Genomic DNA, 16,486 nt, shown 5'->3' on the forward strand with positions numbered 1-16,486 from the left:
AGTGTAATATTACATCTTCATTTTGGTAAAATGACTTTTCTCTTGAATATTAAGATTTTTTTCCATTTTTTCCCCTCTGAATATTATGGCGTTATTCTGATAGAATTACACATATTTTCTTAATTTTTTTTTGAATCTTAATATTATCACTTTATTCTGTTAAAATTATTTTATTTTTGTAATGTTAATAGAATAAATATGTAATATGTGAAAAACACTGCCATGTTGCGAGAAAGTCTTAGTATTACGAGGATAAATTTGTAATATTATGTAAATAAATATTACTAAATATTATTAAATATTTTAGTAAAAGAGTAATTCTACCAGAATAGAGTATTCATACTACAACTTAAGCATAACAGTCAGTCACACTTTATTCTGGTAAAACGATTTTTTTTTCCCCCTGTGAATGTTCAAAAATGTTTTCTCCCCTGATTAATTTTTTCCCCCCTTCTGACTATTATGACTATATTATGGTCAAATTATTTTGGTCTAAACATTATGCACACATTTTTTTATAATGTGAAGTTAAAATATGATGCAAATAATTACACAGTAAGAAAAGAGTAACTAGACCAGAATTAAGACTTAATACTATAAACTAACTGTAATATTACAACTTTAATCAGGTAAAATGTGTTTTTTGGTTTTTTTCCCTGTGTGAAAATCCAGATTTTTTACAATAAAATTGTTTCCTTTTGTCTTGATATTTATTATGCTTTTATTCTGGTAAAATGTATTTGTTTACTCTTAATATAACTTTAAAATAAACTTTAAAATTACTACTTTATCTTTGTCGAAATATTACGTAAAAATGTTTTCTTACGAGACTAAAGATGTAATATTATGGTGGAAGAAAGCCTCCATTTTTGTACAATTACAAGGATGAAGTAGAAATATTATGTAAATAATTATATAATAGGAAAAGAGTAAATCTACCAGAATAAATTTGTAATACTACAAAGAAAATCAGAATTTTACAATAGTCTTTACAAAAAATTATATAATAATAATAATAATAATAATTTAAAAAATAATAGTTTAAAGAATAAGTCATTTTACAACAAAATATATTTTTATAAAGACAAAGAGGAAATATATTTTATAAAGGTTTTAGTTTTACATCCACGAGAATAAAGTAGTAATACTACAAAAAAAAAAGGTCGTCATTTTACCAAAGTAAAGTACAAATATCATGGGCATGAAAAGAAATCTACATTTTATTCTAAATTCTATCACTTGATTCTGGTAAGATTATGATTTTTGTTTTCATATTTCCACTTAATTTTCATTCATCTTCCAGTCGTAATTGTTAAATATTCACATGGCCGTGTAGCTTCTGTGAAACTTTCCAGTGCGTGGATGTGAGCCCTTAAAGACCTCCGCCAAGGCATAATTGTTTACAGTACAGTGTACAGTGGACTCCCACATACTCGCGGTTCGGCACCCAAGGATTCACCTATTCGCGGAATTTATTATTATTTTTCTTTCTTGGGGATAGGCAACCCCAAAAATGCCTATTGACGGTTTATGCCCGCTTATTCCAGAATTTTTTTAGTTTAAAAAAAGTTCTGCAATTATATAGGGCATCAATTATCCACGCATTTATGCTATTCGTGGTCCGGCCCGGTCCCTATCACCTGCGAATAGCGGGGGTCCACTGTACTTGTAACTGATTTTACATGCTTGTCATTTACATGACTGCCAAATGTGCAATCGAGATCAGATCTGGATTAAACTTGATGCCACAGCTTCCCTCCGGCCGTACACACAATTTGACAGTGGTTTTGTTTTCTTCTGATTGTCATTAACCTAATTAGTCAGCGTTCCCCTCCAGGCTACCAGGGGAGGATGACATCACCGCATATGGAGGGGAGGAGGTGGATGAGGAGGGCGTGTTGAATCTTCATCACGGAGCCTCCCTTCAGGTGCCTCCAAAACGTCGAGTTACATGCTCAGCATCCTCGTCTTTTGTCTGCAGACGTGCTCGCAAGGCGTCTGTACAAAAGAGACATTCAAATGCAATTCAGTGACGTATGAAAAGTAACATTTAAATTAATGGGGGAAGAGTAGTAGGTATCCATCCATCCATTTTCTGTACCGCTTATCCTCACGAGGGTCGCGGGCGTGCTGGAGCCTATCCCAGCTACCTTGGCGCAGGAGGCGGGGTACACCCTGAACTGGTTTGCCAGCCAAAAGCAGGGCACAAACAACCATACACATGCACGGGCAATTTAGAGTCTTCAATTAACCTACCATGAATGTTTTTGTGGACGTGAGAGGAAACCGGAGTCCCCGGAGAAAACCCACGCAGGCTCGGGGATAACATACAAACTCCACACAGACGGAACCGGGATTTGAACCCCAGTCCTCAAAACTGTGAGGCAGATGTGCTAACCAGTCGACCACCGTGCCGCCAGAGTAGTAGGTGTTATGGGGGGAAATAAATAAAAATAATATGCGGCGTTACGAAAACAAAGTCACAATGTTTCCAGCAAAAAGGATCAATAACTTTGTGAGAAACAAGTCCTAGTGTTACGAGTATAAAGACTGAATATAATGCAAACAAAGAGTTGCAATGTTACAAGGATAAATTTAGAACAGTACAACCATAGTCGGAATACTATGCGATAAAGTGTAATGTTGTGAGAGTACACTTGAAAAATGCGCAAAAGGCTGAAAATTACGAATGAGTAACATTGCGAGAAGCTTGAAACTTTAGAATAAAGGCTGAATACAAGCCGAAATGCAATACCTGAGTAATGTCACGTGTGGGAAAAAAATGCAATGTTCCGAGAATACAGTCACAATATGTGAAAAAAGTCAGTTACTTCACAATAAAGTTGAAATGTTATGAGAAACAAACTTGATCTTACAAAAATAAAGTTGGAGGATATAGAATAATTCTTCAAAAAAGCAGTTTTGAGAAAAAAATTACGCACAAAACCAATGCTAAATATAATGCAAAAATGGGCGACAGGTGCTGTAGCCAACAAAAGGGCACCGTTCGCCAAAATTAGTCATACAATTCAGAAAAAAACATTTAACTTATGTAGTTATTTCTGTTAACGCTGTCAATCATACAACTAAAGGAGGTGAAAGGAGACTACTGTGGATATAAAAAGTCAACACACCCCTGTTCAAATGACTTGTGTTTTTGGAAGGAGAAGGACAGAGGCCAGTTTTACGATTGGCTTCAGCAGACACAGCAACTCTTGAACATTAGATCGATTTTATTCACAAACCAGGGAGCACGCAAGCGTGAAACACAAAACAACTGAATGCCAAAAAAACAACGAGGGCAAAATGTTGTTGCGACAAAAAAAAAAACCACACACAATACACTAAAATGAACTAAAGGGAGGAAGAACAAACAGAGGGAGGAAGGTGCCTCTTCAAACGAACCGGCACTAATGACCTATGGGAGTGTTCGCGAAACATCATCGTTACAATTCTGGCGCATGCGCATTAACGTTGGTTGGTGGTGGTCCCATTCACCCCCATATCATTTTGGCTAAGAAAACCTGTCTTCATGGCTTTTTATCGCAGTATGCAAGTTTGGGCCAGCTGATGCCAAGCAAAGCTATGCAGCAAAGCTTCTGTACAACACCGGCAACCACAATTTGCCTTAAATACGAAATTACGCACAAATGTGTCCCAAATCCATCCACCTGGCCTGACTGAGGGCATATATTGGATTGACAACTTTTAATTTCGGCCTACACAAAAGATGTAATTCAATTCTACAAGTCTCTTGACACATCGAAGTAAGTTTCAATCATTCAATTGTTGATTGGAAAATGTTCAGACGGTGAAACATCTCCATACGTGACGTGAATTTGCATATTGTAAAGCTCATATTTAGTTGTAATTTGTATACGATTGTAGGCCTACTTAAGAGGTAAAATATTACCAAAAGTAATGGAGGCATCAAGTATTTAAGAGTGAGACTCAAGTTATTACCTAATGTGAGATGTATCTTTTGTCTGTGCCAAATATCCTTAAATATGAACAATATATCTATCCATCCATCCATCCATTTTCTGAGCCGCTTATCCTCACAAGGGTCGCGAGAGTGCTGGAGCCTATCCCAGCTATCTTCGGGCAGGAGGCGGGGTACACCCTGAACTGGTTGCCAGCCAATCGCAGGGCACACATATACAAACAACCATTCTCACACACATTCACACCTACGGGCAATTTAGAGTCTTCAATTAACCCCCCAATGCTTATTTTTGGGATGTGGGAGGAAACCGGAGTGCCTGGAGAAAACCCACGCCGACAATATATCTAATATCATAAAATTACAATGCAAAACAAGTTATTACAAAGTCAAGTGTCTTATCGTTACTATATAACATATATGTCAAACTCAGGCGGGGGCCAAATTTGGCCCACGATGTCAAATGTGTATTAGAGCTGGCCCGCTAGTATATAGCACCACGAATGTGCCACTGATATTACAAATCCCAGAATGCTTTGCTAGTGTGTTGGCGCCCCTTCCCTTTCTGTTGCAGTCGTTAGCAACTATGCTACCAGTATAAAGTAAACATGAAAGCAAACATGGTCGGTCAGTATGCTTCCAGTTGAGTCACGTAATGTGGCTCCATGTAAGCTTTCAATGAGCTTCATGTGTCTCTGGGATGACGTAAACTGTAAGAATCCTTCGTTGACAATCTGTATGTACAACCCATAACACAACACAACACTACCATTTATTAATTAACGGAATTAAGCGTGAATAACCCGATAACTCGTGGTCGGCTATCGACTTCCATAGGCTTTCTGCCAACCGAGACACCATGTCACCATTTGGTGACGATACGGCGAACGCTCCCAAACTAGGAAGAAAAAAAAATTAATTATTCTACTCAACCTACACAAAGGAGGGACAAAAAACACTGAACGCACACTTAACTACATAAGGAATAGAAAAACAATGTCAGACAAACTCAGCAGTATTTACGGAAAGGTGTGGTGGGAAAGCAGGCACGCTGGCACGAAAGGGACGGATTAAATAACTTGTGGATATTGTTTTGACAAGCAATCAGGAGAATTAATCCAGCACATTCTTTGCACTGGGGCCGAGTTTAAATAACCCATGGCAATAATTGCCAACAAGTGCAAAAGGGATGCACGGCGCACCAACAATCCCAAAGGTGACTATAAAGCCAAAAAAAAAGTGAACACGAGCCAGAAAAACAGGGACATAACAGCTGGGGACTAGGCAGGAGCATATGTACATTTCTCCCAAGTACACAAATAAATGGTCGTCATATTTCAAAACACTTTGGGAAAATTGATGACAGAGAGGGTATGTATTTATTTATTTATAATATTGATAATGACAAGAAAAATGGGTTCAGGACAAAAGGGCAGGTGCTTGAGCACCACCTAGTAGTTGTGTGTGTGTGTGTGTGTGTGTGCGTGTGTTTGTTCACGTGCCTGACACTCGTAATGTTAAGAGAGTAAAGTCATAACATTACGAGAAATAAATTTGAATGTTTTGAGTAAAAAATGAAATATATTACAAGCATAAACACCTAACATTACATGTAAAATTTTTTTTAAAAAAAGCCAAAATGTTAAGGGAATAAAATCGTAATGTTAGGAGAACCCACTTGTAATGTTACAAGAATAATTAATCGTATATTACAATTGGATATTACAACCTTATTGTGGTCAAAATTTTCAAAGTAATGTTACAACGTTATTCTCGTAACATTGCTCATTTATTTTGATAATATTTCAACTTTAAAATGTTGACTTTTATTACAACTTTATTCTCATAGTCTTCATTTTTGTTTTTAAAGCTTTTTTTTTTTTTTTTTTTTTACAAAAAACATGCATTTATTTATTTATTCATTAATTTATTTACGTCCAGCACTTTGTTTCAGCTACAGTTTTTTTTTTTTTTTTTTTAAGTTTTATAAATAAAGTGGAGTAACATTACTAATTTATTTTCATATTTCATCTTATACATGTAATGATGTGTTTTGGTTATAATTAGGCAAATGTCAATTTAAAATTATGGTGTGGAAATTGAACGTGTCTATGAAACAGTTCTTGGGGATGACGATAGACAGTGAGCTTTGTTGGAAGCCACATATAGACAACAAGGAAAAAAAGTGTCAAAAACTATAGGCATACTGTACAGAGTTAAAAGATTATTAAATAGAAACTGCTTTCAACTTTAGTACTACCATATTTGACCTATTGCTCTGAAATTTGGGGAAATGCATGTAAAACGTTTATAGAAATATTTTTAAGTTGCAAAAGAGGGCAATAAGAATAATGAATAACGTGGGATTTTTAGAACCTACAAACCAACTACTGTATTTAAAAAATCCCAAATCTTAAAAATATTGGACCTAATAAAAAAAAGAAAAAAAAAAATTTAAGTTTTATTTAAGGCAAAAAACAAGAACTTTCCTTTGGGCATATGTTTATATATGTATCTTACATGTAATTTAAAGTATTAAGGGATATAATATTTACTTATTTATTATATATATGTTTTGGGAACGTGTTTAACTGAATGCAACTGAGGTTTTCGTGTTGTTTTCCTGATGTATGATGCATGATGTCTGGGATGGGCCAAAACAAGCAGCTTTGCTTCTGCCCATACCCTTTTGGTTGTAGAAATTAAGGGACCCTCGTACTGCATTGTGTTGCTAATACTGTGAAACAACCAAATACAATTATCAATCAGTCAATAAAATATTACTTTTTTTCGGGGCACTATCAAAACTTTATTTTCATAACATTGCTTTTTTCAGATGCATTTCAACTTCAAAATTATGATTTTTTTTGGGGGGTAATATACCAACTTTATTCTCAACTTTATTTTTGTAATAATTCAACTACAAAATATGAACTCTTTGTAATAGCCCCCCCATAAAATTCCGACTTAATTGTTTTAACATTTTTTGTTATTTTCTCATATTTTCTATGAGCGTTGAAGACAATAAATACATGATTGTACCACATGGAGAAGTCTGTTTTGTGGTAAAAACAAACAAACAAAAACGTGACTACCCACCTTTGTACTATTGTCGTCTGGTGACCATCAGCAGCAGCGCGCACACGCTGACGTGCACGGTGGTGCGCGCGTACCCCCCGCTGACCGGCCTCCGCGCGTCCTCGCCGGCCACCGTCGTCAGACTTTTGTCCAGCTGGTCCCCGATCAGCCGCAGGCGCGTTGCGAGCGTCTGAGCCGCGCAGCCAGGCGGCTCACGCAGCGGCGTGCGTACGCGCGCGGCCTCGATGGGCAGCGGCGGCGTGCGCGACGGCGTGGGCGGCCAACGGCACATGCTTCTTCCTCTGACGCTCCTGATGGATGAGTGTGGGACCCTGTTTATGCAAAGCCTTTTGTGTTTACCGCAGACGCTAATTATTCATGAGGGACGGCTCACGTGACGTTGGACTGACGTCATGTCTTGCACACTCAAGAGACATAATGGGCGCCTGTGGAATTGATCCAAAAGTGAAGAAAATGCTTATTTACTTGACGCTTCTTTCTTGAATCTTTCTTTATTATCTTCACATAGTTTCTTGCTAGATTTTATATTTATGAGTGTAAATGTATAACTAAATAAAATTAGTATGTATCAATTTAAGTGGTGTATGTAAGTAAATCAGTGAACCGAACCAGTACATGTTAATATCAACATTTTCTTTTCAGTTTTTGAATGATTGTACATGTTTTAAAAAAAATGCATTTAAAACCAACTTGTCCTGTTTTCATGAAGAAATTTAAAACAAATGTCCCTGTTTCATAGATTTAATGGTTCTTAATTTTTGAATAAATTTAAAAATACATATATTGTATATTTTTCAAGTACAGTACTGTATATATTTTTTATTAAGCATAATCGTGTTCAAGAAAAGCACTCCCATGTTATTATTTTCAGCTTTTTATTATTGTTTTTTACTTCGTTTTTACGTTTCGCTCGCGACCCTAGTGACGATAAGCGGTATGGAAAATGGATGGCTGGAAGTAAACTACGGTGGCCGAGTAATCCTGAGGTTTCAACAAATTGCTTCTTGACAAGCTTTACAAACAAAATGTACACACGGTAACAGTTTTCAAATTATTAAATATTTTTCTTACATAGTCACATTCACAGCAGTTCAGAATTTTACTCATACAAACATAGAATCTTCTTCTTATTCTTATTATTAGTATTTAAATGATTATTACGTGTGACGTGATGTAATGAAAGTTACATCGGAATATTATTTTTCAGAGCCGTGTCCCTCGTCGGTGTTTTTACAGTGAAGGACTCGTCTTTTGTTTTGGCTCCACTACTTCCGCACTCGAGACTTTCCTGTCTTGTTTCGACCTTTTCACACAAAATGTTGCCTTTTTATTCCTGACATTTCGTACGCTATGGCCGAGGACGAGCTCGCTGTGTTCAGAGACCGTTGGAAACGTGAGCTGTGGAGTCAAAAAGAGGAGCGGCGGCTCGTTCCCGCTGCGCCCTCCACTACCAGGAGTCATGCCGGGGACGAAAATGATGACGCGAGTCGAGGTAAAAGCGAGTTAAAATCCGAGTGTAGTGTTGGCGTGCAGGAGGCCGGTTACATTTCCATCGCCAAGGGCTTGCTGGGCGGCAGGACGAGCCCACTTTTGGACAGACTCGAGGAGGAGAGGAGCAAAAGGAAGAGGAACTACCAGGATGAGCGCGCCGTCTGCAGGGGGTCCCTAAAGAATCCTCAGAGAAAAGTCAAGAAAGAAGAGCAGCTGGTGGATCAACTCATTCTGGATCTGGTACTTTGCGACATTCAGTCACCATCTCAACAATATATACACTAACTACCTATTCTGTGTGTTCTTGTTTTAATGCAGAATGAGGCAAGCGACATCCCTTTCTTTGACATGGAGTTGCCGTATGAGTTAGCGCTGAAGATATTCCAATATCTCAACCGAACTGAGCTCGGCCGATGTGCACAGGTGAGTATATTTAAACATCTATCTGTCTGCCCGTCCATCCATCGGGTAGGAGTTGGTAAAAAGATTGATTCATGGGTGCGTATTCCTCTCCCCAATTCAATATCCATTCAGCAAATCCTCTAAATCGATTTACCTCCTGGCCAGTTGGGGGCGCTGAGGGTGTGATTCGTAAGAAATTGTATTTCTGTTTACATAAACTTTACTTTTTCATTGTTAAGCAACAGTTATTTTTAACAATTTGCATTCCATATGAACAGATACTGCAATCTCTCATGTATAATGCACTCTCAAAACACTTCCCCATAAAGTGGGAAAACCCTTCTACCTATGTATAATGCGCATCTTCAATTTGCTGCTATCCATACGCTCAAAACAAAGTATTTTCTGTATTTTATTAGATTTTTAAAACAAATATTCTGCTCGGCCGATGTGCACAGGTGAGTATATTTAAGACATCTATCTGTCTGCCCGTCCATCCATCGGGTAGGAGTTGGTAAAAAGATTGATTCATGGGTGCGTATTCCTCTCCCCAATTCAATATCCATTCAGCAAATCCTCTAAATCGATTTACCTCCTGGCCAGTTGGGGGCGCTGAGGGTGTGATTCGTAAGAAATTGTATTTCTGTTTACATAAACTTTACTTTTTCATTGTTAAGCAACAGTTATTTTTAACAATTTGCATTCCATATGAACAGATACTGCAATCTCTCATGTATAATGCACTCTCAAAACACTTCCCCATAAAGTGGGAAAACCCTTCTACCTATGTATAATGCGCATCTTCAATTTGCTGCTATCCATACGCTCAAAACAAAGTATTTTCTGTATTTTATTAGATTTTTAAAACAAATATTCTGCTCTTTGTGCGTGCGCCAATGTCATTCAGATTTTTTTGTAAATATTATTTTAGAGTCGGCACATTGGATGACTGGTGAGAGCGTCTGCCTCATAGTTCTGGGGTTGAATCCCTGCCTGTGTGGAGTTTGCATGTTCTCCCCGTGCCTGCCGTCCAGTCTTTTTTGCCACCTATCCCAGCTTTTTGGGAACATGTTGCAGCCATAAAATTCTAAGTTAATGATTATTTGCAAAAAAACAATAAGGTTTATCAGGTTGAACATTAAATATCTTGTCTTTGTAGTGTATTCAATTATATATAGGTTGAACATGGTTTGCAAACCGTTGTATTCTGTTTTTAATTTATGTTTAACACGATGTCCCAACTTCATTGGAATTGGGGTTGTAGTTTTTCTTCAGTACTCATAGAATGATTAAACACTGAAGTACTTTTCAGAGGGCAAATTCCAGCCTAATTTCTACGTTAAAAATCACTTTATTTGTTGAATTAATTCACTATTTTGTTTGACGTTATATTTTAGTTTCTCAATATGGGGAATTTTTTTTATTTGCTATGTGCTACAATCATCAAAATAATACATATTTTAAATATGAAATACTTCACTCTGAGTGTGTGCAGTTCATCTCTATAATTTCACTTTTTGAATTGAACTACCTAATAAAAGATTTACACTATTCATGTGTGAGCATGATTGACATGAACTCGTGAATGCCAGTGATATGTGCGAGAATGTGATTGATGTGCTCGCGTCAACGCATTTGAGTAGTGTTGATGAGAGCAAGACGTGTGTGTATGAGAGCATTTGAGTAGTGTTAATGAGAGCAAGACTCGTGTGTATAAGAGCATTTGAGTAGTCAATGAGAGCATTTGTGTAGTGTCAATGAGAGCATTTGAGTAGTGTAAATAAGAGCATTTGACTAGTGCAAATGAGAGCATTTGAGTAGTGTAAATGAGAGCATTTGACTAGTGTAAATGAGAGCATTTGAGTAGGCAATGAGAGCATTTGAGAAGTGTTAATGAGGGCAAGACTCGTGCGTATGAGAGTGTTTGAGTAGTCCTTATGAGAGCCTTTCAGTAGTTTCTGTGTGTGTGAAAGCATTTGAATAGTAATTGTGAGAGCTAATCCTGAATAATGTCCCTAACGGTGCCTTATACGTGCCTGTTCCTTTACCACTTGTCCTCACTGGGGTACCGGGCCGCTGGAGCCTATCCCAGCTATCTTCGGGCGACATTTAAGTCTTGAATGACGAAAGCAACATCGCGGGTGCAGCTCACGCATCTCGCTTTTTAACATTTTTAATTGTCACACTAGTGTAAAATGTTTTGTAAAAAGCTGAAGAAAAAGCCAACTCTGTACAAATTGATGGTTTTGCTGCTGGCAGGTGAGCAAGGCGTGGCGAGCTCTGGCTGAGGACGGTGTACTGTGGTTCAAGCTGTGTGCGCGTGAGGGCCACCGGCGCGGCGCTGCCGTGTCCGATTCACCCTGCTGGAAGGCCACACTGCGAGACTGCCGCAACGCAGCCGCCAACGTGCGTGCCAACTGGAAGGTGAGCCGCTAGACACACACACGCACACACACACACACACACACACACACACACACTTGTACAACGTTTCACCATGTACCGTAATTTCTCGTGTATAATGCGCATTTCCCCCTCCCAAAAAATTGCCAAAAGTCAATGGTGCACATTATACATGGCTGCGCATTATACACGAGAAATTACGGTATATGCATGCAAATAATGATTATTTTAGTAATCGATTAAGCTATCGATTACTTTTTCAATTATTCAATAAATCAGATAAAACACACCACACCACACTTCAGTTGTACAGCCAGATCCACTACCTCTGTCATGAATGCTTCCCCTTGTCCCTGTTCTGTCCAGTCTGTCCTTCCCTCACAGTGTTGCACTACTGCTCCACACAGTACTTGTAATGTAATGCTCCATACAGAATGTAATGTGTCCTTGTACTATGCATATAATGATTTATTTTGCTTATCTTTCTTACAGCTAGCGTATTCATGAAAAAAATGTTTAATAAAAAATTCTTATTAAATGCAACTGTATTGTACTTAAACGTTAAATACAGTTGAACTGTACATAACAAACGTACTGCACTGTATTAAAAAAAAGTTTAACTGACTGTTACATTATGCACAGCTTGAGCATTTCCTTTATTCTCGTAACTTTGACTTTTTTCCTAATAATTTCTAACTTTATTCCTGACTATTCTGACTACCCCAAAATAAAAAATTTTAAAACTTTTTCTTATAACATTAAAATAATCTAATTTGCATAATTTAGCACTTTATTCTCATTAAATGACTGCTTTTTCTTATGACAGATTTTTTTTCTTGAAAAAACAATTTATTTTCTTCAATCTTATTACTTGTTTGTCATAGTTTACTTAATTTATTCAATAATTGCTGTGTGTGCAGAATCGTGTTGGCTCTATCAGTCAGCTGCAGTTCGAGCTGGGAAAGGTGCTGTGCGATGTCAGCTCCTGTGACAACTATGTCCTGGCAGGGTGAGGATGAAAAACTTATTTTTTCATGAATAATATGACTTTATAATTAAAAAGAATTTTTTTATATTTGTATTGATAAGAAACCCATCCTTTTTCTCAAAATAATTGTTTTAATTGAAAATCATTTTCCTCAAGATATATAATTTTTTATTGAAAAAAACAACAACAAAAATAAAAACAGCCCTTTTTTTCCCCCAAAGAAAAATAATTTTTTGCTTGTGAAATAGGAAAATAATGTCTTTTCTCAAATAGGTTACACTTTTCCTCGGGGTGCAACGATTTCATTCACTACATCGATGTATCGATTTATACTGCTATGATCCAACTACTTCGATCTGTGTTCAGCAAGTTGGCCTTGCAAATAAAATATATTGATTTAAAATCAGGCGGCACGGTGGACGACTGGTTAGAGCGTCCCGCCTGTGTGGAGTTTGCATGGTCTCCCCGTGCCTGCGTGGGTTTTCTCCGGGCACTCCGGTTTTCCTCCCATATCCCAAAACATGGGTTAATTGACAACTCTAAATTGCCCGTAGGTGTGAATGTGAGTGCGAATGGTTGTTTTGTTTCTATGTGCCCTGCGATTGGCTGGCAACCAGTTCAGGGTGTACCCCACCTCCTGCCCGATGATAGCTGGCATAGACTCCAGCACGCCCGCAATCCTAGTGAGGAGAAGCGGCTCAGAAAATGGATGGATGGATTTAAAATCATTTAAAAAGTTAATCAATCGATTGATTGGAAATTTACGCACAGTGGACTTTAAATGGATGCGTGTGTGTGTGTGAATCACCACAATGCGCACTGAAGCCTTTCAAGCTATCTTAGCTTAGCTCGCTAGTCGCTAACATAGGTTGCGTTCAGAAATTCAATGTGACGCCCTAACTCTAGTCCAAGAGAGTGAGTGTTCGGCACATTCCGACAACGGTCCGGAATGTAGCAGTATGCGCGCTGAGTATATTTTTTAACACACCCAACTCGTTTGGGATCACTAAGCAGAGAGCAACTGTGAGTGTAAGGTGTTGTGATTATCACGTGAAAATGTGTGCAGTAGAAATGCTGAGAGTGATCCTGAATGCGTGACCTTCAAAAAAATATTTGTAGCTTTTGAAAGAATGATAGCAGTGTACGAGGAGGAACTTTGTCGGACAAAAGAAGAGAATGAGCGACTATCATTTACTGAACAATCTTTTTAAGTGTCACATGGTGTTACAAAACGTAGGTTTGGTTACTTGTTTAGTTCTCTGTGTATTATTAACGCTATTCCGAAAAGCTTTTCCTCATGAAAACCTCATAGTGCTTAGTTTCTAGCCATTAGTATTTGACTGTTTAGCTCTGGGATTCTCAAACTTTTTGGGTCCAGCCAGGAACCCCTTACAGTGAGTGGAGACATTTTTCCAGAGTACATTTTTCCAAAGTACCGCTGAGTTTCACAGTCACACTTGTTGAATTTTTGGCTAAATAGTTACTGAATCAATTTCAAGCCACTGAATCATTTCGGATCGTATTGTTCTAAATGAACCAATATCGTCTTTGAATTGAATCGGCAACCACGAATCGTGATACATATCGAATTGTTGTTAAGATGAATTGTTACACCCCTACTTTACTCCCCTCCCACCCCCACACACAAATATGACCGTTTCCTTGAGAAAAATTACATTCTTTCTTGGAACTTTTTTTCCCCTCCCAAAATATTAGCATTTCTGAAATCTTCTATTCCTCTAAAAAAATAACTTTCCAGAAAAAAATATGGCAATTTTATGTACCTCTACAAATAAGAATTGTTTTTTTTACCCCTGCAATATAAGTGTTTTTCTTTGACAAAAATACACACTCCCACCGGCAGCACGGTGACCGGTTAGAGCGTGAGCCTCACAGTTCTGAGGACCGGGGTTCAATCCCCGGCCCCGCCTGTGTGGAGTTTGCATGTTCGCCCCGTGCCTGCGTGGGTTTTCACCGGGCACTCCGGTTTCCTCCCACATCCCAAAAACATGCATTAATTGACAACTCTAAATTGCCCGTAGGTGTGAATTTGAGTGCGAATGGTTGTTTGTTTATATGTGCCATGCGATTGGCTGGCAACCAGTTCAGGGTGTACACCGCCTCCTGTCCGATGATAGCTGGGATAGGCTCCAGCACGCCCGCGACCCTAGTGAGGAGAAGCGGCTCAGAAAATGGATGGATGGACACATTCCCACCCCCCTACACAAAAAAATTATGTATAGTTTCTAGAAAAAAAAGTTTCTAAAAAAGTATGTTTGTAATTCATTCAAGAACTTAATGTTTTCCATCTAAAAATATAACATTTTCTTGAAAAAAAAGCAATTTCCTTTTTGTGATGTTCAGATTTTCTTTTATTTTGTAATAATTCAATTCACTAAACGTTACTTGTTTCCTGTGTGGAATTTCCTCTCAAAATATGACTATTTTTTCCCGAAAATGTTTATTTATTGAAAAAAATAATACTGTCCAGATAAAAAATTGATGTTTTTCCCCCCATAATATACGAATTTTTCTTGGAAAAAGAATTCTTATTTTATGGGGAATAAAAGTCACCATATTTTTTTTCTGGACAGTATTATTTTATTCAGGAAATTCCTGGAAAAGAAATTATTATCCCCAAAATCCACATTTCTTTTTCCTAAAAAAAATATGGCCCCATGAATTCATTTTTTACTTGAAATAACTTTTTTGAAAAAAAAAAATTCTGTTTCTAATATATTAATTAAATATTTAAAAAATGTCTTTAAAAAAGAAATTTTCTCAATTTTTTTAGAAAATAATTTTATGATTTTTGTTTTTGTTTCAATAATTCAATTGATGTAACGTTATTTGTCTCCAGTGGGCAATTGAAGAATTCAATTGAACCATGGAGTGAACTGTGAGCCAGTTCCATGCCAAGAGGAGCCCTGTGATGGCGTAACGCAGTCATGTCTGGTACTCGTCAGGTACTCCTCGGGTGACGTGAGGCTGTGGGACAAGTTGCACTGGGACCTGCCGTCGTCCTACCTCAAGTCCAACTGGCTGTCCGCTCTCGCTGAGCCCCGACCACATGTCGCTCACGTGCAGGTTGCTGGTAACATTGCAGCAGCCGCCTACCACGATGGTATGCTAACTAGCCGCAACTTTATCTTCTATAAATAGTGATATTGTTTTATTTACTTTAAAATAAAAAATTCTTACAACTTTTCTCATAAGCAGAACAGGGTTAATAAAAAATGTTTTTTACAATTTAAAAAAGGTATTTATTTTTGGATGGTTAAACTTTAAAACAGTCACTTTGACCCGTACATAAAATTTATACATTTACATCCATCCATCCATTTTCTGAGTCGCTTCTCCTCACTAGTGTCGCGGGCGTGCGGGAGCCTATTCCAGCTATCATCGGGCAGGAGGCGGGGTACACCCTGAACAGGTTTCCATCCAATCGCAGGGCACATACAAACAAACAACCGTTCACACTCACATCCACACCTACGGGCAATTTAGAGTCGTCAATTAACCTACCATGCATGTTTTTGGGATGTGGGAGGAAACCAGAGTGCCCGGAGAAAACTCACGCAGGCACGGGGAGAACATGCAAACTCCACTCAGGCGGGCCGGGGATTGAACCCCGGCCCTCAGAACTGTGAGGCTGACGCTCTAACCAGTCGGTCACCGTTCCACCTATACATTTACAATGAGTCATTATAACCTTTAAAGCAAATTTAAATGAAAAGAATGATTATATAATGAGAATTTAAGAATATATTATACTTATGTTTTTTTCTTATAGTATAGCTTACCAAATAATTTCAAAATAAAGTTAAATACTAAATATTATTACAATTTTAAAAATATTAAAAATAATATTTTCTAGAAGTTCTAAATTTGAAAATGGTCAACCTGACCCAGAGAAAAAAATTACAATAATAAATGATAATTTTTAAATATAAATAAATATATTTGTAAATGAAAACAATGATGAAAGACTTGCTTAACAAGCATGAGTTTTTTAATTATTTACAAATATTTAAAAAATAAAGATTATTAATACAAATTGTTAATACCATTGAAAAATATATTATCATTAATAATAATAATAATAATATAAAGAAGGATTTTTTTCAACTTGACACACCAAAAAATGTATTTAACAATTA

At 37.4% G+C, this 16,486-nt stretch overlaps 1 protein-coding gene across 1 annotated transcript in view; it reads left to right on the forward strand.

The window, feature by feature from the left end:
* The first annotated feature begins 8,260 nt into the window (after positions 1-8,260).
* fbxw8 (F-box and WD repeat domain containing 8) overlaps positions 8,261-16,486 on the forward strand; it is a 29,711-nt gene continuing 21,485 nt past the window's right edge. Inside the window, exons 1-5 of the mRNA XM_061766812.1 lie at positions 8,261-8,773; positions 8,852-8,956; positions 11,195-11,359; positions 12,259-12,347; positions 15,293-15,450. Of these exons, the coding sequence (XP_061622796.1) occupies positions 8,393-8,773; positions 8,852-8,956; positions 11,195-11,359; positions 12,259-12,347; positions 15,293-15,450 (898 nt within the window). The 5' untranslated portion in view covers positions 8,261-8,392. The remainder of the gene's footprint in view (positions 8,774-8,851; positions 8,957-11,194; positions 11,360-12,258; positions 12,348-15,292; positions 15,451-16,486) is intronic.

Source organism: Phyllopteryx taeniolatus, chromosome 3 (assembly GCF_024500385.1).
Source record: "Phyllopteryx taeniolatus isolate TA_2022b chromosome 3, UOR_Ptae_1.2, whole genome shotgun sequence".
Lineage (NCBI taxonomy): Eukaryota > Metazoa > Chordata > Actinopteri > Syngnathiformes > Syngnathidae > Phyllopteryx > Phyllopteryx taeniolatus.